This window comes from Ascidia mentula, chromosome 7 (assembly GCF_947561715.1).
Source record: "Ascidia mentula chromosome 7, kaAscMent1.1, whole genome shotgun sequence".
NCBI lineage: Eukaryota > Metazoa > Chordata > Ascidiacea > Phlebobranchia > Ascidiidae > Ascidia > Ascidia mentula.
Window position 1 is genome coordinate 10,581,608 of NC_138572.1, and position 26,060 is coordinate 10,607,667.

General features: G+C 38.6%; 4 protein-coding genes and 1 pseudogene across 4 annotated transcripts in view; 2 read left to right on the top strand and 3 right to left on the bottom strand.

Annotated features, from left to right (window-relative positions):
- Positions 1-20,017, bottom strand: part of LOC145909555 (uncharacterized) — a 30,319-nt gene extending 10,302 nt beyond the window's left edge. The window contains exon 1 of the mRNA XM_082996936.1: positions 20,011-20,017. The gene's annotated coding sequence lies outside the window, so the exon portion shown is untranslated. The remainder of the gene's footprint in view (positions 1-20,010) is intronic.
- On the top strand, positions 5,915-6,907 carry LOC145909556 (protein NYNRIN-like). The gene has a single exon (XM_082996937.1). The coding sequence runs from the start codon at positions 5,915-5,917 to the stop codon at positions 6,905-6,907; it is 993 nt and encodes a 330-aa protein (XP_082853063.1).
- Positions 9,870-10,965, bottom strand: LOC145908760 (uncharacterized; annotated as a pseudogene).
- The window catches only part of LOC145909753 (tyrosine-protein kinase RYK-like), a 66,745-nt gene continuing 53,737 nt past the window's right edge, over positions 13,053-26,060 (top strand). Inside the window, exon 1 of the mRNA XM_082997104.1 lies at positions 13,053-13,201. Within this exon, the coding sequence (XP_082853230.1) occupies positions 13,152-13,201 (50 nt within the window). The 5' untranslated portion in view covers positions 13,053-13,151. The remainder of the gene's footprint in view (positions 13,202-26,060) is intronic.
- On the bottom strand, positions 17,084-19,845 carry LOC145909756 (uncharacterized). Its single transcript, XM_082997108.1, has 7 exons — positions 19,362-19,845; positions 19,145-19,262; positions 18,846-18,974; positions 18,545-18,615; positions 18,268-18,481; positions 17,972-18,038; positions 17,084-17,886 (listed from the first exon to the last, which is right to left on the bottom strand). Exons 1-7 carry the CDS (start codon positions 19,500-19,502, stop codon positions 17,778-17,780), a joined length of 849 nt encoding a protein of 282 aa, XP_082853234.1. The 5' UTR covers positions 19,503-19,845; the 3' UTR covers positions 17,084-17,777.

Here is a 26,060-nt window from a genome sequence, read left to right on the forward strand (position 1 = left end):
GGTTTGCATGCTTGGCAGCCAAGGCATTGCAGCCTACCTGGATTATCCATTTTTTTCCTGACAAGTCGGAGCAAAATTTGTAAACCAAGCTCCCGGTGAGGTTTGAACTCACGACCCTGGGCTAACCAGGTCCTGCACTTTGAACATCATACACTACAATTACACCATGTGTTCCACGATAATACGTAGAAGTTATTGTTCGAAACCTCTCTTGGCCAGCTGTATCCCAGATCTGAAGCTTAACTTTTTCACCATTGATTTCAACTGTCCTTATTTTAAAATCAACACCAATGGTAGTAACGTAGCTTCCAGAAAATGTGTTGTCAGCAAACCGTAAAAGAAGACTGCTTTTCCCAACACCACTATCACCAAAAAATACAATATGAATGACGTTGTCAATGTACGGAAGTGAACAAGATTATAGTATTGTGACCATGTGGGCAATCTCTGTAGTCTCAGGTTCACAGAAGCATGAATATAATATGAAAAGGATACTCTTGGTCAACAAAACAAGAATGGAGATTTCTTTATAGTTTTGATAGATAAATCATGCGGTGAAACTTAAATAAGGATCGTTGAAAACAGACAGCAGTAAAGGTTTGTAGGTAAAGCTGCTTCACAGTTAAAAAAACATAACTTAACTTTTAACTTTTATCTTGCAGAGGATGAAGTTTACAAATTATTTGGTAAGGCGCATCGCATTTTTTTGTCAACAAGTTATCAATTACTCTTCAAAATATTCTACCGAAAATTTGTTATTTTATAACTAAATTGAAACCAGTACAAACAATTTAAAAGGTATAATTGAAAAGTTTCACCCCATGTTATTACATTACTCCTTAAATACAAAACTTCAATTTGCTTTGCAGTGGATATATATATATTACACGACTTAATTCCGTGGAACACAGACGGAGTAAAGAATGCGGAGGAAATTAGGCCTTCCTGGCCTCTCCGACGGTCTCATGGCATTCGATACAATAACGACAGACGTTTTGATCACAACTTATTATAAACGTGTTACACGTTCGCACTTCACTCTGACACTTAACTAACTTACTAAAAGCACTGCAGTTACTCACTGAATCAGTCTGCTATTTTCCGCTGTCGCGCTCATTTTGGTAATTTGCTCGCTGCAATTCTGTCACTTGTTTCAATTCTTTATTATAACTTTTCAGTCACTATAAACGCGCTGGGATAATTTATTTTACGTCAATTGATATTGCAACGTGTTGTTCAATTCTTATAGAATTCTACTCAAGAAGTAAAAAACACGCATAGCAGCTGAACAAACTCATTTGAACGCTGCAATGTGAACATGTTGTACAAATTTTAGCAAGATATCTCCACTTTTCAATTAAATTGCTGTGATTGGTGTACATGATATTCCGGTTTTCCGTTTATGATTCTGTCCTTAAATTAAGTCTACTCAATTTGCTATCACAGCACATGCCGTACATACACTTGTCCTTGAAGACTTGTCCATTTTTTAAATAAAGTCAAACACATGAAGATGTCATTATGTGCGTTTGCTCTGCAACGTATTTGACTGTTGTTTCATAACGTTAATAATTCCATAAATTTATATCTAAATTAATGTATTCCAAATCTGCATTTCCAAAAACTATTTGCAAATCAATAGCATGATATGATATATTTAATGCTCAATCTTTGTAAATATCACAAAATTTCAAGATATATATTTACCAAAATTGGTTTAAAGTATTGGTGTTTAAATTTTTACCCTGGTAACACTGTAAAAAGTAACATTATAAATTACAATTTCAGTAGCATAATTTTCTGCCCTATGGAAAAAATGCAATTTACCTTCCATTAGGTAACATGATTCCTCTCTCAATTCAACATCCTGACAACCACAAATCAAAGTGTCTTTGTTTTGACAACAAATAGGTTGGACGGAAAATTTGTTAACCGTGCAGGTGAAAAATATTACAGAAGGCCAAGTAGGATCAACCTTGACCATTTCCTGAACAGCTGAAAAATGCGACGGTTGTGTGTATACTTTTATTTTTTCGACAACATGTTATAGTTACCGTCTCTCAGATTGAAGTCCAGGATCCCTGTAGAGCAAATACTTGCAGAAACAAGCGCCCACAAAATCGACTTACACATCGCGGAGTTGTAGCTGTCGTGCAAATGACCTTCTTGGCCCCTACTGGAAGGATTCAAACCAACAATGTATTGAGCAAGACAAATAACAACTATACCAGCATAACCTACAGCTCAAATGACGCCAGTATAGTGCAGTGCACAGAATCTGCAGCACTATCTCATAAATCATATTGAAATGTTTTGCTCAATGCAGTGCTAAAGCGGCCAAAGCCCAGTGAGCTTACAGGGCATCCGGGGCGGTTCTGTTTGCGTGATAAGGTTATGTCGATGTTGGCTAGTTGTATTTTATCTCTCTCTCAGTGGTGATGGGAAACTTGACTGGCGCTCGGTCATAAAGATCGCTTGGACGATCCAAATTTAGTTGCCTAAGCCGAGTGATAGACGTTCAAAGAAGAGCGCGTTTTTTTGGAGCAAAACGATATGTCGATATCAAAGTTAGAGCACACACTAGTCAAAACAATGCCATAGTAATAAACCATATTATACAACCATATTATAAGAAGGGTGTGTTTGTTACATCGAGCATCGTGTGCTTACATCCGTGATATTTTGGGTTGGGTGCTTTGTTTAGTGTCGATACATTGATGTATTACGATACCATATAAGGGAAAATTCCTGATTGTTCTTTTTGTCTAATCTGGGCGTGGGCACTATAGGCGGGTGTTTGGTATTTTCGATACGACTGGGAGCATTTCACGCAACTTTTCGAGCTGCTGTGTTAAAGTAATAGCGTGCGGTGCTTTGCGGAGCAGAATTTTGTTTGTGTTTATTTGGACCCGTCGGAGAACCGCACAATGCGTTTCAAGCAGGACATTTGGTTGATAGTTGGTTGAAAATAAAGCTCGAGATGCTGTTTCGGATTGGTGCTGATGAAGGTTTGTTCGCAGTAATCGCGTGTTATTGGTGATTGGCTGGTAAAAAAATGGACGATATCACGTGTTTGGTTTAAACCACGAAAAAAAGGCCACAAATGAAAAGCGGGAAGCTGCAATACTGACAACATGCTTCCCCTATAGGCGTAAATATTTTTCAGTAATGGTTACCATTATCCTGAATATGTTGCTACGTTGTCACAACGAAAAACTGTTACTTAACTTTGCTGCTTAAATCGCTTCGAACCAATTATTTTCGAAGGTAAGAAAACCAGCAAAGTTTTGCCAATATATACTGCATGACAATCCACAAATGAGTAAGAATTTTCGATTTTTTTGAATGCGAAAGAAAACATGTTACGCGCACAAATTATGTTTGTCAAATTTTGTAAAACACGAAAGATGTTGTAAATATCCATTGGTTTACTTACGAATAGGAGCATGTCTGTTAATGATAATTTTGAAGATCATGTTAAAGGCTTAAAAATCAATATTGGCTGTAGATTGACTGCTCCACATTTCAATGTATTGAAATTCAAGAAAATCAGCTGAGGAATGATGGGAAATTACACCAATGTTGTAGATTTGCTTGTTGATAATTATGTCTAACCACAAGTTATCACAGTCAGCAGATGTGAAATGGTGATCATGATTTATTTAGTAGCAAAGGGACTCCTTGACGTGTATGCCAACACCTCCACATTTGGTAATGGCATCACATGAAAACAATTCATACCCTTAGAGTGTAATTTTGTCCAACAATTTAGTGTCATTATTATGTGTTTCTGTAAGAGCAATCACCTCAGGGGTTCTATGTAAATTGCTTCGCATTCCACACAATACATGGACATTTTATTTATGCTTTCTATGTTGTGGTGCAGTATGGCATTAATTGGCATATTTGTTGATAAACAGTTGTCGTCAAAATTCATTCATTTCATAGTAATTGCATTTATTTTTCATTACGTTTTGTATACTTATGGATTCCATGTTTATTTGCCAAGTTGTATGGCTATTTGACGTGAATACGCTGCAATAATAATCAATGAGGGATTGGGTCACAGAATATGAAACAAACACACACAAATACAAGAGACAAAACTGGTTTATAGGAATATTTAATGTATTTCATCATAGTTAAACTCTTAGGTTACGTGGTTATTGTATTTCTGTAGATCATTACATGTAGATATAAATATTGATGTGCTTGTGTCCGTTCTTTGAAGGTATGTGTGTTCATTTCTTCTCCAGATGTATTTGAATCCATGTTGCTTTTTGTAGTTTAGACATATGTTGAATATCTGTCCATTTTCTTCTGCTAAGCTTTCATTTAAATAGATTTTACCCTGATTGTTCTGTGTTGTATTAAGTGCAGATAGCTTGGATCGATTGTCAAAGATTTGATTCCAGGTTTTACAAACTTAACTATGATTGGTGCAGGGGGTGTTTAGCTATGAAAACAGACCTAAATATTTCAGTGAAAAAACCTGATGAATCCTATCGTGAATTTGGCAATTGACTAAGACATTTACAAAAAGAGGGTCATCCACAACTGCCAGATACCTGTGTAGAAGAACTTTTAGTTCAACGATTTATCTCTGGTTGCGATAAGCTCCATTAACAAAGAGTCTCCAGGAAGCGGTGGATTTGCTGAGTTCTTTGGGAGCCTACAGCAGTCATGCATCTAATCAGCGCCAGACAGCAACGCCATGCAACTGCTGAGGGCAGTTTGGGCACCGAGAGTGGAATTGCAACCTGACTCCGCTTCAACGTAGAAGTTATGGGACGAGTGATTGGAACCAAGGCGACTCGCGGCAACAACGACCTTTAAACCGCCGCTAGCTGGTGTTTTAGCCGGCACACCAGTGATGACTCATACGGCTTTGGACAACAACAATGTATGGTACGCCCAATTCTCTATTGACAATTCAGTTAAATTACACTCTTTTCTTATCGATACTGGTTCAATGGTATCGTTGTTAGATAAATGTTATTGCAACATGTCAAATCTGTCGATATGTTCCACCAAATTAAATGCTGTAAATGGCACCCGTTTACGCACATTAGGAGTAAAAAATGTCGAACTCTCCACAGGCACTATAAGACTTGCATGTAAATTAATTGTGACCGATCTTAGTTTTTGCGCGGGTATACTTGGCTTGGATTTTTTGCGTGCCCATTTAACGCCCTGTTAGATTCTGCCAATGGGAAATTAATATTCGGCAAGGACCGCGTCGAGTAACGTGGCAGAAAAGAAAAATTGTCGAGGCTGAGATTGAAAAAATGCTCAAAGCAGGTGTAATTGAGCGCTGCAATGGGCCTTGGGCTTCTCCTGTTGTTCTTGTCCCTAAAAAAGATGGAACGTACCGTTTCTGTGTGGATTAACGAAAACTTAATGAAGTTACTCGCAAAGACGCCTATCCTTTGCCTAAAATTGAGGAAATTTTGTATACTTTGGGCAACGCGAAATATTTTACCACATTGGACCTCGCTAGCGGGTATTGGCAAGTGGAGATCAACGAAACCGACAAGAAAAAACCGCTTTCAACGTTCCTGGAAAAGGTTTATTTCAATTTACAGTCATTAATTTATGAAAAAAAATACTTGTCACTGCCCCTGTGCTCAGTTATCCTACACGCACTGATCCCTTTATTTTGGACACAGATGCCAGTGGAACGGGTTTAGGTGGCGTGTTGTCGCAGCTTGCCAACGGCGAAGAACGGGTCACAGCTTATGCCAGTCGAACACTAAGCAAATCTGAACGATACTATTGCGCTACATATAGAGAGTTGCTCGCAATTGTTTACTTTGTCAAGCATTTTCGCCATTTCTTGTGGGGTTGAAGGTTTGTGCTACGTACTGACCACGCTTCATTGCAGTGGCTTTTGCACTTTAAGGAACCGGAAGGGATGCTTGCCAGATGGTTGACTACACTGGACACTTACAACTTTGAAGTCGTCCACAGACGGGGAAAGAAACACACGAATGCAGACGGGTTGTCGAGGCAGCGCTGTTGCCGGGAGGTATGCGTTGATTGCAATTCCGCGGCCAGCTTTCATGAGGGACAAGTTCTGCAGATTTCATCTCGTCCGAACCAAGACAGTAATTGGCTGGAAACTTGGAGTATCGAAGATAAACGCTCGATGCAAATTAAAGATACTGAAATTTGTGCTATATTACGATTCAAAATCCTTGGCCAACACAAACCTTCGCTATCTAATTTCCTTGAAGAGGCAGGTAGCGAGAAGTATTATTCTCAGTGGGATCATTTAGAGGTTAACGACGGAGTGCTTTACCGAATATGGTACCCCGATGAAGGTGAATTTCCATTGATAGTAGCGCCCCACAGCGTGAGGAGGGACATTTTTTACCAGTTACACACCTTACGGACGGCAGGCCACTTAGGTATTGCCAAAACTTCGGAAAGAATTCGACTGCGATTTTTTTGGCCTGGAATGCTTGGGGATATAAAACATTGGTGCAGGTGGTGCGTTACTTGTGCTAAACGGAAGCCAACACATGGACGTCACCGCGCCCAACTTGTCCAGGAGAGAAACCATTTTCCGATGCAACGGATCGGGATTGATTTTTTAGGCCAGCTTCCTATCACTGATCTCGGTAACAAGCACATACTTGTCGTGTCTGATTACTTTACAAAGTGGACAGAATGCTTTCCTTTGCCAAACCAACGAGCTGAGTTGGTCGCCGAAACTCTGGTTAAGGAGATTTTTACTCGGTTTGGAATTCCCGTTTCCTTGCATTCTGATCAAGGCCGTGATTTCGAAAGCATTCTTTTTGCAGAAGTTTGCCGCTTGTTGTGTCTGGTGATTCATGACGGTGTGTGCCTACAATTAAGATCGTTCGAGGCGCAGTTGAATAAAGTGGCGAGCTATAGCAACTAGTGTTTGAGAGCTGGTATCGGCTACACTTGATTGATAGAAATTTTTTTTTTTTAATTTTATGAATTTCTGTTAATAATGTTCAGCCTCTGTTCCGTTTCATGCTTATTTTGCTGAATTTGTAGAATCAATTGATCCACTTTAGTTGACAATGTGGTATGTGTTGTTTTTTTCGGCGTATAGCAGGAGTCATATGCTTTTCAAGTGTGAAAGTTGAATTTATCAACCGCTTATCATATCACCGCCTAAATCTCATCCAAATAGAATCAAATATTTTAAAATTATTCCCTCTTTCAACAATGCAACCAAATTTGAAGATTTTTGTTGTTGATTTTTTACTAAATTGCCTAAAATCAAACTTGCAATTTTGCCAATGAATCTTTCAACACAACTTGGATAAATGTTGTGTAAAATCGCCAAATGATCATGCAAAACTGAGCATCGTATGCTGCTCACATCTATGACGCAACTTAAAAAAAGCTATTTGCGTCATCCTGTTGTCAGCGGGGCGATATTGCGGGCAAAAAATCTTGGAACGCGCCAAATGTTTCAAAGGCTTATAAATGAATATGGTTTGAACAATCGCCTTACCAAGCAAAGACGACTATCTGTCATTTATATCTGTTTTACATACAACACTCCGCAGGATTCACTGGCAAACGGCTTGATGCGAATAAACCGTTTATTATCAGGCTTGTGGGAATAAATCAGAAGCAAGCGCAAAGCTTGGTGTCTCAGAAATGATACCAGTGTCCTGTCAAGCAATAATACAGAATCGAATTAAACATGAAATACACTGATGTGATTTATGAACTGACTTAGAACAGAACTGAAAATGCACTGTGATTTAAACAGAAGATCAAGTGATATAACAGCAACGGAAAGTGGACGAGAAAGAACGCAAAACAACATAATTACAGTCAAAATTTATCTATGACCGTTTAATTTTGATTCATAGTAAGTTGATAAAATCACTATGGAAACGAGAATATAACAATGCATGACAAATCGTGGTAACATGATGCAAATTTGAAAGTGTTATTAAATAGAGGTCAACATCATGGCGAAAAACATCGCTTTAAACTGTTACATTTAAATTATTCTGTTCTTCTGGCACAATTAAACGTCACTTTTATTCACCGACGTTATCAAAAAATAACAATTTATAATTAATTTAGTATCACCAGGCTTTGATTTATGTATTTGCGGTAATGTTCTGTTTGGCTATAAGTTGGGTTTATGTTCACCAGTTGAAAAGCTGATCATAACTCAAAATACTGCCTCAAGCAAAAAAATTAGCAACACTCGCAAAGATACATTGGTCGTCAAATTAATCATTAGAATGTCTCGTACGCATTTTCATCAGGTTGGGAAGTGGCATGCGTGACGTCAGCATTGCAGTATGTAGCAGGGTCAGGTTGTTCGTTTGTCGAGCTTTTAAAATCATCAACACTGCAACGATATATTCGCATTCTTTTCCTTAAGAGGGGTTTAAGTAAATGGAAAGTTATTATCGGGTTTAGGAAAATGCTGGTAAATGTGTTCAATATTCCTTTGGGCAACAGGAGCATGAGTTTAAGGGGAAAAAATCACGACGACATAATTTTCCAAGAGTGTTGCCATGATTTCGCATGTGACACTAATGTTTGAAGAATTCCCAGCCAAGTCAAATAACCTTGCATAGTTCTATGGACAACAAAATTGGAATACACTAACGTAAACATTGGCCGTTAATTACCTGCAGCATCCGTGTTATTACTTTATTCAATGTGCCTGCATGGTATTTCTAAATACCAAGTTAAATTAGTGCAATAAGATCAAATTTGCAACGTCATCACAACAAAGGCAACTGAGTTGTGCAATATGTACAATGCATGTTTGTGTTGAGCAAATGTTTCTTCATGCGAACTGTTGAATGTTAGTCAATGTTACAGCGTAAATTGTTTCCTCTACTCTGGTATGTCTGTGCTTGCAGTTCGGTGCTTGCTGGTCATTCTTTTCTAATCGATTCTATTTCTATCCGTGGTCACGTAATCTGCTTGTGCGCAAAGGATTGAGGTTAACCTTGCGTCCTGCAATTCAATTGACACTAAGAAATAGGATTGGACATATTAATTGGAAGTTTGAAATATTTCAAAACCAGAAAAAAAGGAGATTGTTAATTTTCTGTCAAACCGCGTTTTTCATTAAGGGTCAATGAATATGTGAGGTTCTCTGGTAGTGCAGTAAAGGTGAGTATTCTACTTTCGATGCAAAATTCTGGCGTCATACAAACTAAACATTTTCTGAATCGTTTCCCGCGTTTCCTACAAACATTACTGGTCTTGAAAAAGGTTGTTGGGGAGCTCATGCGACTCTCTAAGTCGAGGTTGACAATGATTATTTTCAAGGGTGATTTTAATGAAGGTGAGGAAAACATGTAGTCAACAACAATGCTTGCCGTCTTATTCCTTTGTTTATTAACCAGGCAACAACCTGACCAGTTAAAACCATTCACATCTCACAAAAACACGATAACTTAAATTCGATATTATGACAATGATTTTCTGTCTAAAAAAATCTGAATTAGAATGATATAAAGGACAAGAGCTCCTTATTAGCTAATATGCAAACTATGAGAATAAGTTGTATGAGACCACTGGTTTGTCGCAATTCTGTTGTTATTGACTGTGTGCATTGAACAGTCAAATAACATCTTATTTATTGGTATTTAATCATCCTCCAAAGTAATGAGTGGTTTTGTATCATACACGAAAGAATGTAGATTTTCGGTTACATGTGACATGTATTTGCAAAACTTTATTTATAGGCGTTCAAAACATGAGATAATGATACAAATACAAATGAATAGTTTCTTCATTTTCATGCAGCGATGGTGTGATTTAGTACGTTCTGTAACAAAAATCAGTAAGTTACAAAAAACAAAAAAATGTTTAAAAAAAATTCTTGAATCGAATCACATAACTTACGTGGTAACTTCAACGTTGATTCGGTAAACTTGGTTTGCCCAAGACCCACCCTTTCCAGAAGCAGGACAGGCGTGACTCTCATCATATTTCTTGTACGTCTTTACTGCGTCACGTGATCCGACGCACCAACCACCGTCCTGCAACGCAATGACGTTGTATCCACGGGCGTAGGCGGCTTGCACACATTTGGCGATCGCCTCATTACGGCTTCGGTAAGGCCCGTCGAGAACTCGCTCCAACCCTTCAAGCGTCGGGATGGCGTAATTTGCAGTGTCCCGCCAACAACCCAAATCGGTAAGCGACACTAATGTACAAAATAACACCGTAAATTTAACTGATAAGTGACACAAACGTGCATTTTATGGAAACCGTGCAAAAAATATCTAAAAAAGACATACCTCGTGATATGGTGGCGATTTCGTAAACTTGATTACCCCAACCTCCACCTTCTCCGTCAATTGCGCAAGATGTGCTTTTTCCGTATTTTCTGTATGTGTTTCTTGCTGTGGCAGAACTTGCGCACCAACCTCCGTCCTACAAATTGCAATGTGTTTACCAACCAACAAAAACTGTGATCCAAAATAGGATTAGAATATGCAATAAACGTTTTGTAGTAAAACTAGCATGCGACAAACTCTGTATTTTAGTGATTTTGTCAGTTTTCCCAGTTTTGGAAAATTTTTATTCATAAATTATTGCATATAAGAATTATACCTGGACAGCAAATACGTCGTCACCATTGTTGTGAGCGACTGGCACATTTGGCGATCGCATTCACTCTTGCTTTGTAATTTGCTCCATCAAGAATAGGATTTCCTTCTCTTGTGGGGATTGCCCTGTTTTCAGAGTCCGCCCAACATCCGAGATTGTTAAGAGTAACTGAAAGAGAAAAGATCTTTGTTTAATGGAAATCTTGCCAAATATGACTTTCACAAATTGTTGTTTTGCATGGGTATTTCCTCCTAGCTCTTTTACTTCAAGATTTTAAATTATTAATACGAAAATAGTTCTATTATGAAAGTTGATCTAACCAGGATAATACTTGACTGCATGAGTTGTTACGACAAAGATGCACAAAACGGCAAAAATCATCGAATTTATCTAAAAAACCAAACTTGAGTTCATTACGATTTTAAAATATGACAATGTTGATCAAAAATTTACAAATCTAATTCTAGACATACCTTTGATTTGCTTGATGTTGAAAAAGTGTTCGTGTGATACAGTATATATCCGTTGAACAAGATGGTAATGATTTGCAGACGAGCCTACGCTCCTTTTATAAGGCGACCAAGCACTTCTTCCAACGGTTCGTCAGAGTTAAACCAAAAATGCATGACAAGTTAACACTTAGTTGACTATGACGTCACGACTTCGTCGGTCAGCAATTGTGATTTTCGTGTTTCTGCTGACCATGGAGTAAACAACATTATTGGATTAAAGCTTACTGACAAGCAAGTAATGTGTTGGCAGTTTTCAATCGTCACATGTCTTTGCGATTTTATTGTACAAGATATGATTTACAATAGGTAACATTTTGATTTCAGAATGTGTCAACGCAGAAAACATGTGAATGTAGAAACAAAATTTTACAGCAACTAAAGCAGCAAACACTCGTTTATCAATTCACAGAAACCGGGATACATCTACGGTTACATTTTAAGAAACGAATTGTTTTTTGAAGGCATTGCAGCCTACCTGGATTAGCCATTTTTTTTCCTGACAAGTCGGAGCAAAATTTGTGAACCAAGCTCCCGGTGAGGTTTGAACTCACGACCCTGGGCTAACCAGGTCCAACGATAAGGTAGCAGTGATCGCCAAGCAAGGACCTGCGCAGTGGGCGATTCTGCCAATCATGCCATTGCATGAAATATTACTGCGTTATCTGATACGGTGATAGAAATCCCCTACCTATATGTAAAGGTTGCCTGGCAAGTTGTGAGCTTGTGCACCAGTGTACCTTGGCCACAATATACCTCGTGAAACCAGCTGTAGCTCAGTTGGTAGAGCGTTGGGCCTTGTTAGCCCAGGGTAGTGAGTTCAAACTGCACCGGAGCTTGATTTTTCAAATCTTGCTCCGACTTGTCAGGAATAAGTGGCTGATCCAGCTAGGATGCAATGCTTAGGCTGCCAAGCCTGCAAACCTAATATTCGAGATACGATAGCTGTCAAAATTGCTGCCAAGCAAGGACCTGCGCAGTGGGGCGATCCTGCCAATCAAATGCCATTGCATGAAATATTACTGCGTTATCCAATGAGCATATTTGAATTGCTACGTATAAATCTGAATCAAAATCGAAAAAAATACAAACATTCAACTTTCAGGAGGTTGTTTTTTGAAATGATGCTGACGCGCAATGTAAACGACAATAAGACTATGAGGAATTGCTTGATACAGGCCTTTGGCTCAGTGATAAACACACGGATTCGCCCCATCAGGTTGTGAAACAGCAATTTTCCGATAACAACGGACTTCAAAGTGTACTAGCTTAATCCCGGCATATGGATCTCTTACCCACTTATACCCCCCAACGGAAATCACTGGCTACTGCGTCAAAGCGTGTTTTCTACAGATATAAACACTGTTCAAATTTATGACAGTGCATTTTTCCGGTACAATTCCGATGACCATTTTGTAATTCCGAAGCTTTATTAACACTGTACATCAAAATTTATTAGTTAGCCTAAATATCCGACAACCGCGGTTCTGGTAATTGTGGCGTTTTGGCAATTGCATTTGCGGTAACCTTATGAATGAATGTTGATAGATATATTGTACCAGATGTAACGATTGCAAGACTTCATACATCTGACAAACGAAGAAACTTTGAGTTCAGTAGAAATAAATTCCCCTTTCCAATTTAAGTTGGGTATGGTTTGAAAGGTATCATAACAAACCATAAAAAACATAAAATTTTGATGGTGTAGGTATAGTTGGGGCCGCGTAGTCGTGAAAAGAGAAAAAATGCAATTTTTAATGACGTTGATGATAAATATTGGGTCTGTAAACATACATTCCCCTCTCCAATTTAAGCAAGTTGTAATTTTATGTAAAACTTGTTGCAATGCTATGCGGTACATGTAATTCTATGCACCTAGTGTAAAAATCCTCAAACGACAAAGTTACATGCGTTTAAAGTTTTGCCGACCAGCGTCTCCTTTGTTGCATGTATCATTGCATGGTGTTAGGATCCGTTTGGTCGATCCTGACAAAATACAATTCTCTTGGTTTTCCATGGATGAACAAAAGCTATTAAAATGATTGAAAATATCACTCCATGCATCCTGCAAAAAAATTATCTAATCCCACCAGTAACGACAGAGTTATGTGCGTTTGAAGTTTTGTCGACTATAATAGCGACCAGAGGGATGTTAGTTGACAAAAAAAAATCGCCATTTAACAAAACTTTGAACGCGCGTGACTCGGCCGCCTTACGAGGTAGCGACTTACTTTTTTTTACACAAAGATAGAACTTTCCAACGAAAGAAAAATCAAAAAAAATTTGCATTAATTTTCGAATATGAATATGATATGTTTGCTATGTCATAACCATAAGTAAACATCGATTCCCGCTGAAATCCTTAAGGGTAGATATTCTTTGGTGTCTGTACTATCTAAAAATATTAAACTTTCTCGCGAGAAAAAACGCGCGCCCTCTCAAATTTGAAGAATATTAACCATAACCCCCATATTTTTCAACGCTTTACGCTCGCCGCGAAAGGTAACAAAAAAAATCGCCAGTTAACGAAACTTTGGCCGCATGTAACTCTGCCATCTTAAAAGCCAGCGACTTACTTTTTTCACACAAAGATAGTTCACAGGCTGAACTTTCCAACGAAAGAAAAATCAAAAAAAAATTTGCATTAATTTTCGAATATGAATATGATATGTTTGCTATGTCATAACCATAAGCAAACATCGATTCCCGCTGAAATCCTTAAGGGTAGATATTCTTTGGTGTCTGTACTATCTAAAAATATTAAACTTTTTTGCGAGAAAAAACGCGCGCTCTCCAAAATTGAAGAACATTAACCATATGACGGTTTGTCAACCTGGCAAATACAAATGCAGTTTGTATAGCTACCAGTTATACTAAGATACAGGGAGTTATAATATAATAGATTAATGTTTTACCTGCTGCGCCCTTTCCTTCACAACATCAAGAAATGTTTGCCTTGATTTCACCGCTTCCGCCTGTTCAATGGACTTCTAGTGCAAAATATTATTGTTTATTTAATAATTTTGTTGGTAAAAACATTCGTACTCACCGACAGTGGAGTCGGCGTAATCTGTTTTCCCGCATTTTAATTCGGGGAAATCCAGGATAGCCTTGAGAGATGGATCCCACCGTTACCAAGTAACTGCGATGGGATGCTACCCTCAATAAACTGAAGTTCCACTTCCTCTGCTGACTTCCTCATCTCTTTGTTGAGCGCTGCAACGAAACGTGGCTTCTTGGTCGAAGGCAAAATTCCCGTGTGAAAAATCTGTAAAATGAAATAGTGTATACTTAGAAAGCAAAGTATTTAAATAACGCATAGTAATGTATAGTATTTCTACATACCTTGGCGAATGGATAAAGAGCCTGTACCAATCGGACAAGAGCTTTCATGCGGCCAACAATTCCTTTAATGCCACCATTCATAAACCTATAGGGTTGTCACCTTTCATTGCGAGAACATCATTGGTTCCAAACCATATAGTTCCTGTATTGCATGCCAGATCGTACCACCAGGCATGCTTAAAGCTGCAAAATCAAAAGAAAAAGAAGTAGATGGTTTCACCTACCTCATAAGGCGAAACGTATTTCCGAGCATTGCTGTTGGAAATGAACAGCAACCGTTTCCGGCTGCTTTTGACGGGAACCCGCCACATTGTCTGCTTCCTAGATATCCCAAGGCCGTACTTCTCCACTCTTGATGGCTGCAAAAAAAGTAAACGAAGTTAAATTTATACACATTAACAATAAACAATGCTCGAAAAAGAGTTCTTACCTTTGGCTGGGTACAAACATTCAACCAGTTTTCAATAATCGACTTCTCCATAGCTTGTTTCGTAACAATGTATGTCGTAGCTTCGCCGTTTGCAATTGGTTTCTCAATGAGAATGAATGACTTTCTGTTTGTGTTTGCTTATATTGAAGAATCTATAATTACCCAATTTGTGCCGATCAGAAAACACGCCGCCCGATCGTGAGTCTCGTAACCCCCGATCTCTCTACCCGCCGCGCGGCCTTGAGCCCCGCTGATTCCGATCACTCGGCTCACCGACTTATCAGATACCCCCCCGCCTAATAGGGTCCAGCGTAAAAATAATGTTGCGAAAACAACCGATAAGTAACATTCCTTTGTGGTAATCACAGCAAAAAAGCATTAGCCATCACAGCAAAAAAGTATTTGAAGATACATAGCTGTACTTTGGAAATCTTTTACATTATTGTTACTGAACATGGGACTCCCTTACGCACGGCTTTGTTATTCCATTGTTCATCGTTTCACACCCCATTAAGCACCAACATTCACTGGTCGTGATGGCGGTCACTTCACACAACCAGAACTAATTGATTTATACTTTTGATTTTTTTGCAGATTGTCCACAATTTATGGGATGAAAGGATTAAAAAATTCCAATATCAACAAAGAAATCGTGGTAGTGCTTTCCAACACCTAAGACTGGGACGGAAGGAAAAAACGTTGAAGGCCATGCGCCAGTTCAAGCGGTAGTTTTAAGGAACCTCTTGACGAGGTCGACCGCGACTGATGCCAAAAACACGCTCATTTGTCCGGTTTAATGCAGTCGGTCAATGATAACCATAATGATTGGGATATTCAGCTTCCTTTCGTAATGATGGCTTACAGATCATCGGTCCACGAGTCCACCAAATACACCCCTAACAGACTTATGCTCGGACGGGAAGTAAATCTTCCTCTGGATCTGATGTGGAGACTTCCTCCGAATCACCATGATACAGCATGTCGATGTCAGTATGTGGAAGATATGCGTCAGGCAATACGAAACGCGTACGCGTTGACCAGAAGGGAACTAAAACGATCTAGTGAAAAACAGAAGAAGACATATGACAAATCAGTTCTACCACAAGAATTTAACGTTGGCCAGTTTGTGTGGTATTACTATCCACCGCTTGGGAAGCAGAAACTCGGAAGAGGGTGGACAGGACCATTCCTTGTGATACGGAAGTTGTCCAAAAGTTTGTACAAAATCCAGAAATCTTGGGATCATCCACCAAGGTAGTACACAGTGACCAGTTAAGGAGATTCGAGGCAGAAACCATGCCTAATAACTGGCTACAACCTGAGGAAGAGAAATCGCACTACGACTCCGATGAAAATACTGTAACATCGGACATAGACATTTCTCCCCTTGAGGACGGTGGAACGTCCCTCCGCGGACGTGTGCCACGTTTATCTGCGTATTTGCGTGACTATGTGTTGTAGTGTGACTATGTGTTGTAGTGTGACTATGTGTTGTAGTGTGACTATGTGTTGTAGTGTGACTATGTGTTGTAGTGTGAGTATGTGTGTAAAGTGTACCACGTTTCATTTCGAGGGCGAAATTATGTTAGTTGGAGGGGGGCATTGTAGCGATTTTGTGCTTCATTATGTGTTTGTAGTCACGTGTGTCCGTGTGTCTGGTGATGCATGACGGTGTGTGCCCCGCCTATAATTAAGATCGTTCGAGGCGCAGTTGAATAAAGTGGCGAGCTATAGCAACGAGTGTTTGAGAGCTGGTATCGGCTACACTTGATTGATATAAATTCTTTTTTTTTGATTCTATGAATTTCTGTTAATAATGTTCAGCCTCTGTTCCGTTTCATGCTTATTTTGCTGAATTTGTACAATCAATTGATCCACTTTAGTTGACAATGTGGTATGTGCTGTTTTTTTCGGCGTAGCAGGAGACATATGCTTTTCAGGTGTGAAAGTTGAATTTATCAACCGGTTGTCATATCACCGCCTAAATCTCATCCAAATAGAATCAAATATTTTAAAATTATTCCCTCTTTCAACAATGCAACCAAATTTGAACATTTTTGTTGTTGATTTTTTACTAAATTGTCGTTGTCTAAAATCAAACTTGCAATTTTACCAACATAACTTGGACAAATGTTGTGTAAAATCGCCTTTATGTCTGTTTTACATACAATGCAGGATTCACTGGCAAACGGCCTGATGCGAATAAACAGTTTATTATCAGGCTTGTGGGAACAAATCAGAAGCAAGCGCAAAGCTTGATGTCTCAGAAATGATACCAGTGTCCTGTCAAGCAATAATACAGAGTCGAATTGAACATGAAATACACTGATGTGATTTATGAACTGACTTAGAACAGAACTGAAAATGCACTGTGATTTAATCAGAAGATCAAGTGATATAACAGCAACGGAGGAGAACGAGAAAGAACGCAAAACAACATAATTACAGTTAAAACTTGGCTATGTCCGTTGTAGCACATTAATTTTGATTCATGGTAAGTTGATAAAATCACTATGGAAACGAGAATAAAACAATGCATGACAAATCGTGGTAACATAGAAGCAAATTTGAAAGATTGCCATGAAATAGAGGTCATGGCGAAAAATATCGAATTCAAAACAGACGGTTATATTGCTGTTGCTGCCAGGCATAATATATATTAATTAATCTGTTCTTCTGGCACAATTAAACGTCACTTTTATTCACCGACGTTATCAAAAAATAAACAATAAAAAATTAATTTATGATCACCAGGCTTTTATTCATGTATATATTTTGCGGTAATTTTCTGTTTGGCTATAAGTTGGGTTGATGTTTACTAGTTGAAAAGCTAATCATAACTCAAAATACTGCCTCAAGCAAAAAAATTAGCAACACTCGCAAAGATACATAGGTCCTCAAATTGATCATTAAAATGTCTCGTACGCATTTTCATCAGGTTGGGAAGTAGCATGCGTGACGTCGACATTGCAGTATGCAGCAGGGTCAGGTTGTTCGTTTGTCGATCTTTCAACAACACTGCAACGATAAATTCGCAAGCATGGTTCACAGACGAGAATTTTAAACCCAATTTATATGAGGTTTGTGAAATATGAAAACTCACTGCTGTCCTCTGTCCTGTGGGTTGCGATTTTCAACGACTTTCATTTCTATTCCTTCAGGCTGGACGTCTGCAAAAAAAACCATAGACCTTGTAGTGGTATAAAGAGTAGTGGTATACAAGAAATACTGTATTAGAAAGTCATATACTGATTAATACGAAACATACAAATATTTTCGCCACACGTAATTAAATTTCTCTCCTGGTCGATGCGCAACTCAACAACTCAACATCTGTAGAGTGATCTCGTCGTATTTTGTTATCACAAGTTTGAAAGATTTTCGAGAACGATTGTTTACCTTTTTTGGCAGCTGAAGCCAGGCAACACAGCCTTATCCCAAACCCTGTTGCTATGAGAGTAACAAGTGCCAGACCAACGGATAACAGCAATATAAGGAGGGTAAGTGTCGGTGCTAGTATTGCTTCAACCATTACTACTACTTTCTTCACAACGTAAAATGGAGGTCCGGACCTGATGGTAATGGAGTAGTTTCCGAGATCACGTTCAGAAACCTTAAAAAATGTTTTCATCAACACTTTCGGTGGCAAAATTTGGGCATATTACTTCAAAGCTACCTTCGTAAACAATAGGTCGATTCGGTTTTGAGTCCCGTTGGAAAATAACTTTGCGATTGTAACCTCGGCACCTGTTAAGCAAACAAGTATTTCACATAAACCCGTGAAACAAATCACAGTATTAGATAAACTTTGCTTGATTCAGATTTAAAAAAAAAACACATCAAATAATTGTCAGAGGAACTGCTTGCAGAAGTTTAAATGCAAACGAGGCGAAAAGCTTGGAGAAAGCACAGTGCTACGGATGCGTCACAAACCGAAAGCCTTCAAAGGATTGAAATACAAAGAAAGAAACTGATACCTCCTTTCATCACCACAACATCCCCGTTTCCACGAATTGCCGGATTTGACTGAAACCCGAATCCCACAGACGATTTCTCTTGTAGTCTGACCTTTTTCAATATTATGGTTTCGTCGATTTTGGGAGGAACTTGCAACAATTAAAGGACTGTTAATCTTACATCAAAAGACAGGACTCCATTAAATACTATTCACGGCTAACGAACCTACAAAATTGATGTTTCAGTATTGCTGTCTCGTAAAAATTTACAACTCAATACAAAAAATTTGTATAGTCAATCGAAATTCTTGCATCCTTACATTGAACTTTTAGTTTCAGTGATTTGGTTTCTGTTTCCTTGTAATCTTTCGAACTCTGATGACACGTCACTAATGATCCGTGATCTGATGACGTCAAGCGGATGTTCGCTGAAGCGAACTAAATACATTATTAAGAAGTTAGGTTTGACAACATGTGGATCATCGGTTTATCAAAAGCGCCATTATATAACTGTACTAATCATAACTCATTCCTTACAAGCTGAAGATCGTGCACAGTCATATTTATGAAATGCATTTTCCCACTGAATTTATCGCAGAATATCAAAAGTAATTCCCCCTCTTTCAATGCAGAAGTATTGCTGAGTGAGTTGAAATCCAAAAGCGTACCTAAATTCATTCAACATTTAATAAGTGAGACGAGTTTAACAACGCCATTGTGGAACTAAAAAGTTTCATATTTCAAACGTTTTGTTTCCGTGTCTTAAAATATTTTGAGCAAAAATCAGACGCTTTCAGAAAACATACTGGCATTGTTATTCTTGCTAACGTTACACTTTAGTATCTAAGAGCATTGTTTAGTTTAGTTTACTTTCACCAACCGTTCCAGCATTGGTAAGGGACGCTCCATTCAGCAGTTTCGGTGCAGGACATTGTGGCGTTTCGACCGACTGCAGCTGAGTTATCAACGAAAACAGTATCCTTACATTGTGCAGTTACCTGTGTGCTGTATGTCCATGGCCGTCGATTTGAGGGTTGTACAATTTTAAAGTTGGAAAGAGAAGGGCAATCTAAAACAAACGAAACAAAGTTTACAAACCTATCTATTCTTGACTTATTCGAACGCTTCTCGATGAGTTTACACTGTTTTTAATGTTATTTTGTGAGATAACGAATGCATTACATACCTTTCAAAATTATTCTTGGTACGCTCCTGTTAAACATAGACGGGGAAAGGATTGTAACGTTAAGGAAGTGATTGTCCATTAATCGCAGTGTTGACACCCGCACACCGATGGTATTGTGTGTTATGGGATTGGGACTCGAAGGTTTGTATTTTGCCAACAGCTCACTTCTCCCATTCATTGCTTCCTTCAACAAGTATAGATCGAAATCCTTAGTTGCCGGCCCGTAGTAGGTTATATGGAATAATATGGTGATGTTTGGAACACCAGTAGACCATATAAAACTTGGACTCGCGTAGTTTCCGACCGATCGCACAGAAGCGTGCCAGCATGTTTCTAAAAAAGACGAATAGTGGAAATTTCAACATTGTTGTTAATCTTGATCTCAGCAAATGATCCAGATGCTCGAGGTTTTTGTTCAGAAATGTCTGTTATGCGCCGGAAAGTGGCATCAATTTCTCCATGACTTTTCTCTATACTTTCTATGTCTTGATATATAACAAAACAGTTGGTGTAAAATTTCGCAAAGTAAGGCAGTGGTGAATTTTGCAAGTGTTTTCAACAATAAGCATTGTGTTTTTAATTTGTTCAACTACATAGGAAACGACTACGCAAAATACACAAATGTTAAACTACATATTATACCTGCAGTGTAATTGATTGAAAACCCCTGATGTGCCCCACTGCTGCCAGAAGTGAAAGTCAACCGAGCCACACTTCCAACAGAAGTAAAATTGAAACCAGATGATAGAAATCCAGAAAAATAATTTAAAGACCTATTTTCGTTGTAAATCTGCGATGGTAACAGAATAATTTAACGGAAATTACAAATAATTTCTTGTTTTCCGGCACAATTGAACGTTAATTTTTATTAATGGAAATTTCGCCAGCTATTCAACGAGGCTTCATCAGGATAATGCTGGGAAACAACAAATATCTTAAAATCTGATGCAAACTTTCAAACATTGTTTATATTGATGACCTTATCTCGGCATGACTCAATGTATGACTCCTTTTCGTTTGGAATTTCCATTATGTGTTATAAACTAATCAGCAAGTGCCAATCTTGGTGTAAGAGCGCACAAACTTACCCGCAATTCATCGGAACCTGATTCAGTTTCAAACAAATTCACAACGAACTTGATCACGTGATTTGGCGGGGCATTGATAAACCATTGGCAGTTTTCATAGTTGTTGTAAGTTCCAGGCCAACCAGGAGATGTGAGAACTTCCGTCACGCTGACGTTTGCTATGCGATTGGTTTCGCCACATCGAGGTGTCCAGATAACTAGTGACGTAACAAAGAGTCAACAAACATACACTGTATTTTTAAATCTTGCTGTTGCAGAAATTGTTGTCACAAAACATACCAATGTGTTAAAACTGTTTCTTATACCTGCTGCGTAATTGATTGAAAACCCCTGTGCTGCACTGCTGCCAGAAGTGAAAGTCAACCGAGCCACACTTCCAACAGAAGTAAAATTGAAACCAGATGATAGAAATCCAGAAAAAGAATTCAAAGTTCTGTTTTCGTTGTAAATCTGTGTGAATAACAGAATAATTCATCGGAAATATCAAATAATTTATGGTTTTCTGGCACAATTATTAAACGTTGATAAATATTTATGGAAATTTCGCCAGCTATTCAACGAGGCTTCATCAGGGTAATGCTGGGAAATTACAAGTTGCTTCAAATCTGATGCAATCTTTCAAACTTTATTTATATTGATGACCTTATCTCGGCATTGTGGCAACACGCATGTTTCCCTGGCCTAGTTCTGATCAGGCCGCATGTTTTCTGAAATTCAACACTGGAACACCAAACGGAAAGGATGCAGGCGGAGTTAAGCCTTCCTGCAGAGCTAAAAGCAAGCTGCTGATACTCTGCTGGACAACCACCTTTCTGACTCTTTGTTATAAAACGCCCTCGTAGTAATCGTTCGCCCTCTCTCGGTGTTCCATTATTTCTTGCCATTCGCGCTGTTACGTTCGCATGTTCTGTTATTAGTTAATTCGCTATTCATGGGATAAACTCTTGCTAAACGCGCTTAAACCAAATTAAACTTACGCCACCTGATATTGCAAATGTGTCTTTCATATAATAAATAAGTCTGTTCACGGAGTTTTAAATTCAGTAGTCTATACAGCAAGAACACGCAAGTAGACTTTTAGTTTCAGCACAGCAGCAGCCGACCGGGAAAAAATTGGTACGCTGCAGCACGACTCTATGCATGACACCTTTTCGTTTGGAATTTCGATACTGTGTTATAAACTAATCAGCAAGTGCCAATCTAGGTGTGCGCACAAACTTACCCGCAATTTATCAAAACTTGATTCAGTTTGAAACAAATTCACCACGAACTTGATGATGTGATTTGGTGGGGCATTGATAAACCATTGGCAGTTTTCGTAGTTGTTGTAAGTTCCAGGCCAACCAGGGGATGTGAGAACTTCCGTCCCTCTGACGTTTGCTGTGCGGTTGGTTTCGCCACAACGAGGATTCCTGACTAGAATAACGCAATTCACAAATATTTCAAGTTTTGATTCAACACGTATAATTGCAACTTCAAGGGAAAAATATGATAGATTTTCTTGTAAAGTGACGAATATAATTGAATACAAAATTTCCTTTTTAACAATTCATCTTTTTCATAAAATGCTACAAAAGTTTTTATACTGCATATTAATGTCTATAAATCAGTGTTTCTTAAACTGTGAGCAACAAAACAGGCTCAGTTGTGCCGCGAACCTCATCAAACAATAACCTAAACAATGCATTTCCAAAACACAAGGAATGCAACTTCAAAAACATACGAAAAAGCAAAACTGCAACTACCAGCTATGTAGTTGATTGAAAATCCAGAAGAAGTTTCACTTCCATCCGAAGTAAAAGTTAATCGAACCGCATTTAAATTCGTAGCGACAGTGTAACCTGACGACACAGATCCACTCAAAGAACGTAACAATGTACTTCCGCCTTGGTCGTATATCTGCAACAGTAATATCAAAAGTCTAAAGCAGTAGCAAGTTTTCAAAACAGGGCGAGAGCTATTTTAGGGCACTGCGTTTGCTTAGATCGACACATTTTTGGTTTTCTCTTTGGCCGGATCCAAAACGCACACATTTGGCACTGTTGGAATCTTTGTTTGTTTGATATATTGCGGCAGAAGTACACTTGTGCGCCAGCTTTTGAAACAAAGAAAAATTTCGCCGGACCAAACCGTGTCTGTGATTCTTGCCTTATTCAGCCCCAATATATTTTTCTTCAAATCAAAATGACCAAACTTACCCGCAATTTATCAGAACCTGATTTAGTTCGAAACGAGTTTACGATGAATTTGATCACGTGATTTGGTGGGGCATTGATAAACCATTGGCAGTTTTCATAGTTGTTGTAAGTTCCAGGCCAACCAGGAGATGTGAGAACTTCCGTCCCTCTGAGGCTTGCTGTGCGATTGGTTTCGCCACATCGAGGTGTCCAGATAACTAGTGACGTAACAAAGAATCAACACACATACACTGTATTTTTAAATTTTGCTGTTGCAAAAAATGTTGTCGCAAAACATACCAATGTGTTAAAACTGTTTCTTATACCTGCTGCGTAATTGACTGAAAACCCCTGATATGCTCCACTGCTGCCAGAAGTGAAAGTCAACCGAGCCACACTTCCAACAGAAGTAAAATTGAAACCAGATGATAGAAATCCAGAAAAAGAATTTAAAGTTCTATTTTCGTTGTAAATCTGTGTGAATAACAGAATAATTCATCGGAAATATCAAATAATTTATGGTTTTCTGGCACAATTATTAAACGTTGATAATTATTTATGGAAATTTCGCCAGCTATTCAACGGGGCTTCATCAGGGTAATGGTGGAAAATTACAAGTTGCTTCAAATCTGATGCAAACTTTCAAACTTTATTTATATTGATGACCTTATTCGGCATTGTGGCAACACGCATGTTTCCCTGCTGGCCTAGTTCTGATCAAGCCGCATGTTTTCTGAAATTCAACACTGGAACACCAAACGGAAAGGATGCGGTCGGAGTTAAGCCTTCCTGCAGAGCTAAAAGCAAGCTGCTGATACTCTGCTGGACAACCACGTTTTTCTGAATCTTTGTTATCAAACGCCCTCGTAGTAATCGTTCGCCCTCTCTCGGTGTGCCATTTTTTCTTGCCATTCGCGCTGTTACGTTCGCATGCTCTGTTATTAGTTAATTCGCTATTCATGGGATAAACTCTTGTTAAACGCGCTTGAACCAAATTAAACTTACGCCACCTGGTATTGCAAATGTGTCTTTCATATAATAAATAAGTCTGTTCACGGAGTTTTAAATTCAGTAGTCTATACAGCAAGAACACGCAAGCAGACTTTTAGTTTCAGCACAGCAGCAGCCGACCGGGAAACAATTGGTACGCTGCAGCACGACTCTATGCATGACTCCTTTTCGTTTGGAATTTCCATAATGGGTTATAAACTAATCAGCAAGTGCCAATCTAGGTGTGCGCACAAACTTACCCCCAATTTATCGGAACTTGATTCAGTTTGAAACAAATTCACCACGAACTTGATCACGTGATTTGGTGGGGCATTGATAAACCATTGGCAGTTTTCATAGTTGATGTAAGTTCCAGGCCAACCAGGCGATGTGAGAACTTCCGTCCCTGTGACGTTTGCTGTGCGGTTGGTTTCGCCACAGCGAGGATTCCTGACTAGAATAACGCAATTCACAAATATTGGAAGTTTTGATTCAACACGTATAATTGCAACTTCAAGGGAAAAATATGATAGATTTTCTTGTAAAGTGACGAATATAATTGAATACAAAATTTCCTTTTTAACAATTCATCTTTTTCATAAAATGCTACAAAAGTTTTTATACTTCATATTAATGTCTATAAATCAGTGTTTCTTAAACTGTGAGCGACGAAACAGGCTCAGTTGTGCCGCGAACCTCATCAAACAATAACCTAAACAATGCATTTCCAAAACACCAAGGAATGCAACTTAACAAACATACGAAAAAGCAAAACTGCAACTACCAGCTATGTAGTTGATTGAAAATCCAGAAGAAGTTCCACTTCCATCCGAAGTAAAAGTTAATCGAACTGCATTTAGATTCGTAGCGACAGTGTAACCTGACGACACAGATCCTCTCAAAGAAAGTAACAATGTACTTCCGCCTTGGTCGTATATCTGCAACAGTAATATCAAAAGTCTAAAGCAGTAGCAAGTTTTCAAAACAGGGCGAGAGCTATTTTAGGGCACTGCGTTTGCTTAGATCGACACAATTTTGGTTTTCTCTTTGGCCGGATCCAAAACGCACACATTTGGCACTGTTGGAAACTTGGTTTGTTTGTTATATTGCGGCAGAAGTACACTTGTGCGCCAGCTTTTGAAACAAAGAAAAATTTCGCCGGCCCAAACCGTGTCTTTGATTCCTGCCTTATTCAGCCCCAATATATTTCTCTTCAAATCAAAATGACCAAACTTACCCGCAATTTATCAGAACCTGATTTAGTTCGAAACGAGTTTACGATGAATTTGATCACGTGATTTGGCGGGGCATTGATAAACCATTGGCAGTTTTCATAGTTGTTGTAAGTTCCAGGCCAACCAGGAGATGTGAGAACTTCCGTCCCTCTGAGGCTTGCTGTGCGATTGGTTTCGCCACATCGAGGTGTCCAGATAACTAGTGACGTAACAAAGAATCAACACACATACACTGTATTTTTAAATTTTGCTGTTGCAAAAAATGTTGTCGCAAAACATAACAATGTGTTAAAACTGTTTCTTGTACCTGCTGCGTAATTGATTGTAAACCCCTGATATGCTCCACTGCTGCCAGAAGTGAAAGTCAACCGAGCCACACTTCCAACAGAAGTAAAATTGAAACCAGATGATAGAAATCCAGAAAAAGAATTTAAAGTTCTATTTTCGTTGTAAATCTGTGTGAATAACAGAATAATTCATCGGAAATATCAAATAATTTATGGTTTTCTGGCTCAATTATTAAACGTTGATAATTATTTATGGAAATTTCGCCAGCTATT